This window comes from Erpetoichthys calabaricus, chromosome 1 (assembly GCF_900747795.2).
Source record: "Erpetoichthys calabaricus chromosome 1, fErpCal1.3, whole genome shotgun sequence".
Classification (NCBI taxonomy): domain Eukaryota; kingdom Metazoa; phylum Chordata; class Cladistia; order Polypteriformes; family Polypteridae; genus Erpetoichthys; species Erpetoichthys calabaricus.
The window spans coordinates 258,184,578-258,197,441 of record NC_041394.2 but is presented as its reverse complement, the minus strand read 5'-3'; the positions used below and the strand labels follow the sequence as shown (position 1 = coordinate 258,197,441).

The window sequence follows — 12,864 nt, the reverse complement described above, 5'->3', positions numbered from 1 at the left end:
GCATTGCATTAATAATTCTATCCAGAATTAATCTTTATGCATTAGAAATAGCAGCTGTAGTGTTGTGAGCGATAATGAAACCTGTAACAAGCCATCTTTTGCTGTCATATCAAGACAATGAGGGAATTATAATTTCAATTTAAATGCAGAAATCTGAAGCATGCATCACTGGCAAAATTACTTCAATTAATCTGAATGGAATACAAAGATAATATTAAAGAGGTGTGATCCAGTTAGTGAGAATGTTCCTAAAGTGTCTGCATTAATTAGTTTATAAGTAAAGTGCCAATGTTATTTTGATCACTTCTGGAATAAAGGATAATAACAAAACATAAAATTCAAGAACTTAATTCCTGCCATTTGGATGACAAACAGAAAGGTATGTCGCTTAATCAGTCTAAAAGTAATTTGTATTTTATAGAGAATGTGTTCTAAATTCAACCAGCAGTGAATCAGTTTCCTGTAAATATTTTAATATCAAACAAAGAGCAAAGTAGATCTTCAAAATGTTTACCTTAAACATTCAATACACAATGGGCTCAATAATTACACCAGTGGTAAACACAGAAGGTAAAAGACATAAAAAAAGAAACAATAATAAGGTATACATTACACCTATACAGTAAGTATTAAATGAAAACTCCTCCACAAAAAAATTGTGCCACAACTATTGCTTATTATGTATGTGATTTTTTTTTTACTGCTTAATTTTGGTCACCTTTATTTTGGAACCTGTAATTCATGAGTCAACTGTATACATGGATTGCCCAGGGTTCAGAATGGAACAATGAACAGAGAAAAAAGTACACAGACAAAAGCTGTGCTCATCTACGTGAAGTGTGGAAAGTAATGCAACACATCTACAAAAATAACCTAGATGATAAAATATCTTAGAAAGTTTTAAAGAGATACAGTCCTTCAACCGAAGACCTAGAAGTAACTCTGGGAGTAGTCGGGAGGGATGTAAAAAGGTGACCTGTGGCAGAGGACTAAGAAGCACAGAGCCAGAAACAGAATTGGGCAGAAGACGAGAGAGCAAATGTGGAGGAGACAAGGAGAATGCCTTTGTGGTACTTAAGCCTTAAGTGACAGGTAAGTTGGCAATCCATCTACTGGTACCTCAGGTTTCTTGATCTGACCCTTTTCTACTTTCTGCTCTCCCATGTGTAGGTTTCTGAAAAGAAACCCCCCATAGTTAAACAAGGAAGGTTGTTGTTGGCATGTTGCTGGGGATAATTAGGGGTCACTCTTGAGGTGGCACTGCTAAATATTTAAATAAACAGTAACAATAAATAATGTGTAGAATGTCTTTTTAAAAGAAAATACATACAAAATCTTTAACTGAATTAAATTTAAAGCACACCCAGAAAAAAACATGTACACACAAATTTTAAAATGAATAATATTTAAAATTCTTTAGAAACAGTATACAAATTTTCTAAATTATTATAATAAGTAAGAGTTCAGGATTCTGGGCTTTGCTTTGTATTATACTCAAAATTTAATTGGTGGGTGGGTGTGGGTGCAGATAGATAGATAGATAGATAGATAGATAGATAGATAGATAGATAGATAGATAGATAGATAGATAGATAGATAGATAGATAGATAGATAGATAGATAGATAGATAGATAGATAGATAGATAGATAGATAGATAGATAGATAGATAGATAGATAGATAGATACTTTATTAATCCCAAGGGGAAATTCACAATTTATGAGATATGAGTATGGGTATTAGAATTTCTAGAATGAATTTGCTTTTGGTACAAATGAAGAAAAATTATTGCTAATATGGGCAGTGTGGGTCAGATTTGCGTCTCACAATTACTCACGGTAAGTTTTAGGTGGAAGACATGTCACATTTAACAACTCCATTTGCTAAAGACTTACATCTCTACAGTCACTGGAGCTGTCACCTTAAGTGAACTACAGTGTATGACTAATTACAATACTGCTTCAGGGTTTTTACACTGATTCCAAGTACTGTATTGTGCAATGCAGGTAATGTAAGAGTAGGTTCATTTTGGCACCAATTGACAAAAAAGAATGTAGGAATAAGAATAGGGGTACAGTGCAAACATAAACAAACAACATAAGAGGCACAACTCAGTTGCAGTGTGATTCTTTTGAAAATTCTCACAGCAATTTAATAAATTAATTTATATCAAGATTGGATAACACAATGCCATTAACCCCAACCCCACAAAACCTCAACCACTCCATCTCTCTGGCTTTATGGATTACTGGACATGTGATTGAGATTATCAGGAGACCCACCCACTATCTTCAGTACGTAGGGAACACTGAATTAGATGTAGAATTTAATTCAGGTGTAGAATTGATTCAATTTTTTGGAGAACTGTCAATTGCTCAACTTCAATTTTAGCTCATTGACAACTGGCCTGACATCTTCCTGACTAACCTGATATAAAATAAAATTCATGACTCCGCATTAACAAGTCGTCATAGTTCTGAAAAGCATTCTCACACCATGTCAGTTTTAACTACAATAAAAGTAAAATCCCAATTTCGACTCTGTTGCTCCTTTCAAAAAAATACATTGAAATAAAGAGACAACTGTAGCTGAAGAGGATGAAATAATAAACACGTCACTACTATATTCAGCTTGTTTAAATGTACTATAAAGACCATTAGTAAACAAAAGGCAGGCTTGCTTCCCTTTTCTACTTTTCAAAAATGACATAAAAAATCAAATCATAAACTGATTTTTGATGACAAGCAGACTCCCAAGAGTGTAATCTCAGGCACATCGTTTTACCGTGTTGTCACATATAAATGAAGTAATTTTGGAAAGACAGTCAAAGTAATGTTTGATAACTTTTTCTTCACTGCCATGGACTCATTGTTTAAATCTATAGTAAAAATGCAAAATATTTTTCATGTTCAATATTTATGAAATGTGACATTTTATAATACCCCTAGAGTATATTTTAAATAATAATCCTTGGCATAGCACATCCGAGGATTGATTACTGTCATAGTGCATCATGGCAGAAGTCCTCATTCAAACGGAGTCTCTGGTGGTTTGTGACATGCAAAGTATACAAACAATTGAACAATTTAGTGGGAATTCGTACTAATGTAAAAAAAATTATGAAAAAGTATTTAAGTTCCAACTATTCAAAATATAAATAAGTTTTATTTATTCTACATGCATGTAACTATTTATATATGAAAAATATCCCAAAAATTTCAATTAATGTTTTCAATTGATATACATGGTTTAGAAATTCCTAACCATAAACTGAACATTTTGAGTGTGTGTGTCAGGATGTGAACCTGTGTATGTAACTTAAAAAAACTGAACAACTCAAAATTACAGAAAATTATACGGTTATCAGCATTGTAGTTTTGAGCTAACTTGCACCAGCAAATATGGTTCCATGGAAAACAATGATTTTCAATTCTTTACACATAGTAGTCTATAAAATGTACACATATTACTGCTTAAATCATAGTTTTATAAAGGTAAACTGATGTTCTCAATACAACAGAGTCTTCTTGGTTTTTCACTTAGCTAAAAGTTTAAAAAAATAAAAACATTTTAATCAACTATTTTCAAAATCATTTTACTATTTTTCTATTACTAGGCAAAAATGTATGAATGACTGAATTATAAATGATTAACACAAGAAACATGAAAAATTACAATTATTGATAAGTTTGATACATCACAGGGTATTATTTAAAACACACTGCAGCAGCTACAGTACAAAGGAAAAACAGAAAACAGCATACTTTAAAATAGGTTAGAGACAAAGAAATGGGGTTTAAGTCCGATTTTGCGTTTAGAACAAGATTAGGGATAACAGATGATTATGTCTTACTTTGAAAATACTGCAAATACACTTGGAACCTGAGTGGCTAGTACACGTAAGTAGACATTTTCCAGTTTGGCCATTACTGGGAACTTGGTATTAAATTACTTCATCTGAAATCTTTTAAAGAAGAAAAATTGTAAGACTCACAAGTAAAGTTTCTCAGATTCACAGTAGTGCTACACACTGCATGGTGTAACAAATTTAGGGATTAAAGAAGTCTGCTCATACTGAGAACCAAAGAACAATATCAGTTGTTCTAGTTGGCAGGCATGGTATTTGTCTTTTATACTGATGGCCAAAACAAGAATTTAAAACAGTAACAGTTAAGTGGTAACTCACTTGAAGAATGGTGGTAACAGTAATGGAAAACTGAAATCAAAAAAACAATCCAAACAAACAATCTAAATATGGTTGTAAATAGTATAAAATCTAAAAATATAGAATGAGTACAAAACCTAAAGTGAGCTCAAGTGGTAATGTTTATTACAGAGTACTGTTTTGGTACAAAAAAAATATAAATCATGTAGTTACACAGCCATCTGTGAAAAACTCTTGAAACAAAATGTTTTTCTTCATAAATGTGATTAGAAAGTCAGCCTTTTCACTAACAATCAGAGACTGGTGCTAGTGATTATAAATGCAGAATGAGGCCATTAGATAAATTAGATTTATCCATCTTTTGTCACCTATTATTGTTACATTCAAAGATATACTGTATTAATGCTGTTTAAATACCCTCCACAGGAGGATTTTTCTATTATTATATACAGAAATTAAAAGCCATTGAAAATTAAGTTATCATAATCTCAAAAACTGGAGATCCTCACCATCCACCTGACATAATAACTTTCCTGAACTCTTTGTCCTGTAGATTCTAAACTCATATTACACCTCCCCTTTGCCCTCTTCGTACTAACGTTAATAAGCGCCACCACCAGTCCTTGTCAATGACTGCTTTTTTTCTGTTGCTTGTTTTGTTAGAATTGCCATGGCGGGACAATTTCTGAATTATTAATTGCTTTGCTCCTCGAAGCAAACAAATTCACCAAGGTTAACTCCATCAGGAACATAAGACTTTCAACAACATGTCTGTGCTGAAGAACTAATGCAGAATTTACAGCGAAAAGATTGCCAAAAGGCAATCTGAAAGGAGAAATGTGGATTGCATAATGACCATCAAAAGTGGTGTAACCCATTGTCCCTACACAGATATTTCAGCACCCATAGGAATTTGTCAATCTTGTCTATATGTGCTTTTAAATCAATGACAAGATAGTATGTGCTACCTTTTGAAAGTTGCTACAAGAGTAAGCGGTCTCTCTGATAAGTCATTTAGTTCCTTTATTTGAGAAGCAAGAGGTATATTACATATTTGGCGTTAAGTCAAATCTGTTCAAATTGGACACAGGAGCATCAAGTCTACCATTCTGTTCATGATTTTCACTGGAAGGATAACAGAATTAAAACAAGGTCTAGAGAATATCCTATTTAAGTAACTGAGTGTTGCTTCTCTGCTCCTGGACTCTGACTGCAATCCCAGGTACACACTCGAATTTGCTCAAAACTGACCATGACAAAGTCTGGCTGAGAATCATTCATCTATCTATAATTAAACCTAATAATCCAAGTTAAAGAACGTACCAACAATATCATAAGTAAGATGTCAGGTGATCACAGAGAAAACTCATGTACACACCCACACACTTTTATACAAGACTGAAGTAGAAATTAATTTGATTTCAATCTTTTATGCCAAAAAATGATGTTTCTACTGGTTGGCCGAGAGAAGCCAACGCTACTGGACTTTATGAACAATTGTTAACACGTGAGGGTAGAAGTGATCATGATATCAAAATATTGATGCACCAAACTCAGTTTATCAATTACTTTACCAGAATTAAGTGGTAAAATGGAAGTTAAGTCCTCAAATTAACATTTCAAATTAATGAACAGTCTATATCATCATTCGGACTTTACTACCAGACTCTCATCTGTCGAGGAAGACTGACAATGATAATGAAAAAAGAGCAGCTATTTAAATTTTCTTTTTTATTAACATGCTCCTTCACATACAGAATTCAAATTTCAAAATGCTCGAAACACTGAAACTAAACATCACATGGCAGGACTTACCATAGCATTGAACAAATGTTAGACTTAACAACTCAATATCATGTATAAAGATACACTGTGTACAGACATGGATATTTGAGTTACACTGACCACTATGAATTCCACCTAGAAACTCTCAGAAGTCATATACTTGAAAATCAGTCTCTCATACTTATGTTTACACACCCTCTTCCTTTAGAGATGTATCTCTGAGAATATAGAAACCTCCAACACTAACACCACAGTGTGCAGTACCAGCAAAAATGCTACCTCTACCACAAAAGATATGCAAAAACATTGGCCATTCTGTACATTATTTTTGTAAAAAGTCTATCCATTTTGCAATCACAGAGAGACAACTTCTGCAAACTATTTCTATAAAAGTGATCAGAGTGCTATGCATAACAGGACGAAGAAAACTAGAAACATTAAACAAATGGAGACCAGGGATAGTCTCTTTCATGAAATGCATGTTGAATGTTATGTGTTTTGGCGCAGTACCTAGGGCACAGGTGTCGAACTCCAGGCCTGGAGGGACGCAGTGGCTACAGGTTTTCATTCTAACCCTTTTCCTAATCAGTGACCAGTTTTCACTGCTAATTAACTCCTTTTCCCTTCATTTTAATAGCCCTGTTTTTAAGGATTAAGTCCTCTCAATTGATTCTTTTCTTCATTAAATGGCCCAAACAGAAATGTGACATGAAACAAGCCAACAGATGACCAGCTAAACTGGGGTTTTAAACTCCAACCAATTTCACTCCAACCAGTTTCTTAATGAGAAGCCAATTCTTGCTGTTAATTAAACCCGTTACTTAATTCCTTGGCTTGCTGCTGCTCTCTTTCTGCTACAGCAGACATTTCCCAAACTGTTGATTTTCTGTTTCTGATTATTGACCTAAGAGATCAACCTTACTGAGACCCTCATCTTTCTTTATGTTCAGATAATGTGGTTAGCTGATCACCTGTTTGCTCATTTTGTGTCTCATTATTGTTTGGCTGCTAATTAAGGAAATAGAAGGAACTAAGGGGTCTAAGTCGAATTAATTAAAACTAAGGCAAAAGAAGCTAATTAGCAGCAAAAACAGGTCACTAATTAAGAAGGTGGTTAGAATGAAAACCTGCAGCCATTGCGGCCCTCCAGGACTGGAGATTGACACCCCTGACCTAGGGCAAGAGCTGAAGGGTAACTATGATAACCAGATTAATAAGGAACCAATATTGGATGGAACATTATTTTCCACATATGTAACTTTCAACTACAATTACTTTAATAGCAGTCCTAGAATGCACACTCATACTGTTTTAACATGTCAACACAGCTGATGCATAGGACAATGAAAGAGAACTAGGAGACAATGACAAACCAGCATTACTTGTGAACTTCAGACAAAGCATTACACATGTCAAACTAACAATGGCAAAAACGATAAAGACAAATTAATAGGACAAAAAAACCTAACTATAGACTCAGACTAACTACATTTTTAACTACAGAAAAAGTTATCCAAATAAGTCAACAATATTGCTGAAAGAGTTTGTCCGAGGGCTGCATTTTTCAGTTGAATTGACCCTTCACAGAGTGCACAAAAAAGCTAAACAAAGTAATTTGACCAGAGTGTGCACTGATATTTCCATTAGCTTCACAACCACAGGACATCTGACTGGTAAAATCTTGACTTTTTTGAATAAAACTGGCCATTCAAAGTTCTTTCCTTGTTCTTCTGCATAAAATCTGTTTTCCTCTTTCTCAGGACTGCTTCATAATGAAATGTTCTTAACAATTATTTATCCACCATTATGGCTTCACATATTCATTAAATCTAATATGCTAAACTAATTTACACACTGGTACCTAACTGAACTGTCAAATCGGTTAATGTGTACGATAAAGATATGCTTTGCATTCCAATTATTTACATTCTGTTAGCACTTACTTACGATGGCATAGGTGTTAAGACTTGTTCTTTTTTGAAAAACAATAAAAAAGAAAAGAATACATACTTTTATTTAGCTGCATATATCATCATTGCACACAGAAAAGTCAAACATACACAAATTATTTAAAGCATGCTTAAATTAAAATACTCAATGCTTCACCACTTACCAGCATATCAGTTGCATGAAGATAATGCTTGCTAGACATGTAGTTCTCCAGTTTTTGGGGAACCTGCTTAATATTTTCTATCTCATCTAAGAGATTTAGAACATGCTTGTGCTCAATGCCTTCAATCCAAAGCTTTCGAAGTTCATCTCTCTTGCAGTGAAGAAGCATCTTACATGAAAGCAGATTCTCTTTAACCTGAAATGCACAAACATACACTAAAATTACATTCTTGATTAACTAGTTGTTCTAGTAAACTGCAAATAGGGTTATTACTTAGCATTAAATTAAATTACTTAGCAGGTAATCCTAATAGGACATATTATTTTACATTCAATCTATACAGGCAAAATTCAAGTGGATCCCAAATTAGCTGTTGTTCCCCAAACATATACTGTATTTTTATATATTTTCTGTAATCATTATTGTAAGCCAGAAGAATTAATAAATGCAATCAGGTGTATCAAACTGAATTTCTGCCTTTCAGGAACCATCATAATCTTTACAAAAATGAAGAAGTGTAAAGAGATGGAGTGATTACTGCAAGTAAAGAGGAGCTGAAATGAAGTAAAATTTGTTATCATCTTCAACTGAGCATCCAACACAGACATGAATGTCACTGCCAAGGTAAAGGAAACCTCTTGACGCAGTTGACACTCTCTCACAGACATATTACTGCTGATGGCTGTGCCTAAGAGGTCATTATAGGCCTGGATCTTGGTTTTTATCAAGCCCAGACACGCAGACTCCTCACTAAGTCTCACAGGAGTCACGAACAGAGCCTCCATTGACTGCGAAGATCACAACATCATTGACAAAGTCAAGATCAGTGAATCTTTCTTCACCAGCAGATGCCCCACAGCCGCTGGACCCCATAATCCTGCCCAAAATCCAAACCATGCAAGCATTGAAGAGGGTAGGAGCAAGAACACACCCCTGACAAACCCCTGAATCAACTGGGAAAAATGCAGAGGTTCTGCCTCCACTCTGCACAACACTCACAGTACTAGTGTACAGGCCAGCTATGAACTCCAGCAACTTTGGGTGGATTCTATAAAGTCTCAGGATGTCCCACAGGGCAGATCAATCAACTCAGTTGAATGCTTTATGAAAATTGACAAAGGCTTCAAAAAAACTCTGCCAATATTCGTGTGTATGCTCGATGAGAACTGTCAGTGCCCGGATACGGTCAATGGTAGACTTCATAGAGGAGTAAAAAGCAGGCTGCTCCAGTTGCTGGCAGGCGAGCAAGTGACTATGGATTCTGTTGACGATGACCGTAGCAAGAAACTTATCCGGCACCAAGAGCAGTGGTATCCCCCTGTAGTTGCCTTAATCCAGGCGATCACCCTTCTCTTTCCAGACAGGGACAAGTCCCGTTTTCCAGTCAGTTGGGATGACGCAGTCTCCCTTATGGAAACAAACATTGCTTGCAATGCTAAGAGGACAGCCTTACTGCCAGCTTGGAGAAGCTCGCCCTGGATACGACAGATCCCTGCAGACTTTCCTACCCTCAGCTGGTTCACCACCTGTGCAATCTCAGTGAGACAGGTTGGTTCATAGCTAACTGGAGGATCAGCCTCAAGAAGGACAGTTCCATCACCTGCCCTGACAGCGACTGTCTAAGGAACAGATTTGGATGTGCGTAATGCCTCGATTCCTCTTTAAGCTGGGCATAGGTTGCTAGACCATAGATGGTATGTCACTTGCTTGCAGATTCCTTTAACAAACATTTCCTTATATGCCCTCCGAGCCCTTGCAGCCGTCCTTCTCAGCTCCTGGAACAGACAGAAGTTGCCAAAAAGCTGTACGCTGCAACTCCTTTGAATAATATCCAGGGTATCCTCCAAGTTTAAATAACTTCTGGGAACACCGGCAACATCAACACAACCCTCAGTAACCTTCAGGGTCTTGTCACATAAGGTCTCCCACATCACTTTAGGATCAACAGTTAAACACAAAAGTCTAAAAGTTCCTCACACACATGAAAAGACAGATCAATATTTGGCAAATAAAGTTGTTCTTTTCAATAGATATGATTACCTTCTATTAAGGTCTGTTAACTTATGTGTAGTTTAAGGTGCTTGACTAAAAAGCCTCCCAAAATGACCTTTGCAAGCCGTGATTGGACAAATCTAAGGAACACTTGATCTGTAATAGCAGGAACTTCTTCCAGCCTAAAAATGCCCTAAACCCTAGTAGAAATACTGCACAAAAGTACAGACTGGCCTCAACACAAAGCAAAGTCAGCATATTTACCTAGCTGAGAGAAACACATATGTGTTTGGGAATATGGGAGGAAAACTATATACAGTAGACACAGAGATAACACATAATCTACAAACAGAAAATAGCCTGGAAAGTGATTCAAACTTAGAATGGCTTATCATTGAGACAGTAGCTCTACCCATTGTGCTACAGCAAAGTTATCAAACTGAGAATTCATTATCCTTTTTGAGAACTCTAGAATAAATATTGCCTGGACCCACTGACATACAGTAGTTGTTTTAAGCCTATTTAATCTATATAATCTTTTTTTTTGTTGTTTATTTCTTCTTTGTTACCCAGATGATTTGTTGTATCTGAATGTGCTTAGCAAACTCACGTTCACCACATCTGTGTCCAGTAATGTCTTATGGGACATTTTGGGAAGGTAAATTTTAATATTTTAAGTTATTAAACAATATTGTGCATTTTGAATATTGATACATCTAAAAGGAAATGTTATTTTGGTAGAGTGTTTTGTGCATCCATATGTTTAACTAAACTTTAAGATTCTTCATTCTCTTCAAAATACATGGACTAGTCACATCCAACATTATAAATTCCTTAGTCAAACTGAACAAACATTACAACAAGATTGTCAGAATTATACATTTCATTGAACAATTGCAAAATTGGTAGCTGGGACAGGGTTGTTTTTTACAAATGTCACCTTAATTTGAATAATAAGTACCAAAGGATGGACTAAAAAAGTGCATGTGCTTTCTTCTCCCCAAGTACATATGCAAAGGATGCATCTGGAACTACTGTTTGCAAAGTCAGTGAAGAAGTTTTTTTTGCTCTGTAATACATAGAAATGTTGCTTTTTGAAAAAAATTGCGACCCTAACCTTTAATAGTCAAATTTCATGAAGTGGTTTCATGAAGTGTAATAGACCTCAAGTGCAAACAGATTGAACTGTACAGGTAAATTTCTTTTTAATGACATGGTAAAGATAATCTATCCTTTTCAAGTATTTTATAATGTTGTGATGCTTTGAAGTTAGATTTCTTAGAAATCTGGATGAAAAAAGAATGATTTTGCTTTTAAGGTTATGCATACTGTACAACAAAGAAAGGAATATTAGCAAAGGAAAAAGAACAACATAGCGCGAGTGAACACTAATTAAGTTGGAAAAGGTTGCTGTGCTTCTTTCAACTGCTACCACCTGTCAACTAACATTAGTTAGCTCCTGACTGTCTGATCAGTTATTAAGAATGAAAGCCTATTGCTACAATCATTGGCTGATTAGTAAATGCATCCCTGTTTAAATTTAGATTTTTTCTGTTGTTAGTTCAGCTAAAGTCATGTAATATTTCATAATCACAGACAGACAGACAGACAGACAGACAGACAGACAGACAGACAGACAGACAGACAGACAGACAGACAGACAGACAGACAGATAGATAGATAGATAGATAGATAGATAGATAGATAGATAGATAGATAGATAGATCTTTATTGTCATTGTCACTTTTACAAAGGAACAATGAAATTGAAGGTGCAGTCAACTCAGTGTGAGGCATAAGAGTTAAAAAGACAAGAAGAGAGAAAATAACAACAAACCAAATAGTAATAAAAGTACTTTACAAAATATACATATTGCACTTGTTATATATACAAATTGCACTGGTTGACTTAAGGTCTATATTGCACATTTAGAGAATAATATGGAGCAGTTTTATTCTGAGTTCAGGGCCATGATTGCTTTTGGATAAAAACTGTTTTTAACCGGTTTGTCCTGATTTTCATTGCTGTGTATCTCTTGCCCAATAGCAAAAGCTGGAAGAGGCAATGACCGGGATGTGATGAATCCTGTGAAATGTCTATTGCTTTTTTGCGGCATCGGGAGGTGTAGATTTGATCCAGAGTGGGGAGGGTACAGCCAATTATTCTCTCTGCTGTCTTGACGACCCTGTGGAGCGCTTTCCTTTCTGAGGAAGTGCAGCTACCGTACCACACACACAGTCCGAACGTGAGCACACTCTCGATGGAACAGTGATAAAAGGCAAGGAGCAGATTTTTGGGGAGATGGTTCTTTCTGAGGATTCTCAGAAAATACAGTCTCTGCTGCGCTTTCTTCAGCAGCTCCTTGGTGTTGGCACTCCAGGTCAGGTCATCCTCCAGCTCAATGCCCAGAAACCTGAACACCGGGACCCTCTCCACACAGGCCCGAACAATGATGAGTGGCTGGATGTCAGTTTTGTTTTTTCTAAAGTCAATAACAAGCTCCTTCGTTTTTGTGGTGTTGAGGAGCAGGTTATTGACTCTGCACCACTCTACCTCGTCCCTGTAGCACCGAGATGAGTCCAACCACCGTTGTGTCATCCGCGAACTTTATGACCTTGTTGCTATGGTGAGTGGGGACACAGTTATATGTGTAGAGGGTGTAGAGGAGCAGGCTGAGCACACAACCCTGCGGCGTCCCGGTGTTGAGGCTGAGAGCAGTGGATGTGTGGAGACCCAGCCTGACCCTCTGGGAGCGACCAGATAGGAAGTCCAGTATCCAGCTGCAGGTGAGTGATGGAAATAGACGCTT

The 12,864-nt window shown here is 36.1% G+C and overlaps 1 protein-coding gene across 2 annotated transcripts in view; it reads right to left on the bottom strand.

Moving 5' to 3' along the window:
• Positions 1-12,864, bottom strand: part of exoc4 (exocyst complex component 4) — a 447,737-nt gene that overhangs the window by 416,489 nt on the left and 18,384 nt on the right. For both annotated transcript variants that reach the window (XM_028814392.2, XM_028814398.2), the window contains exon 3: positions 8,064-8,258. In XM_028814392.2, coding sequence (XP_028670225.1) covers positions 8,064-8,258 — 195 coding nt within the window. The remainder of the gene's footprint in view (positions 1-8,063; positions 8,259-12,864) is intronic.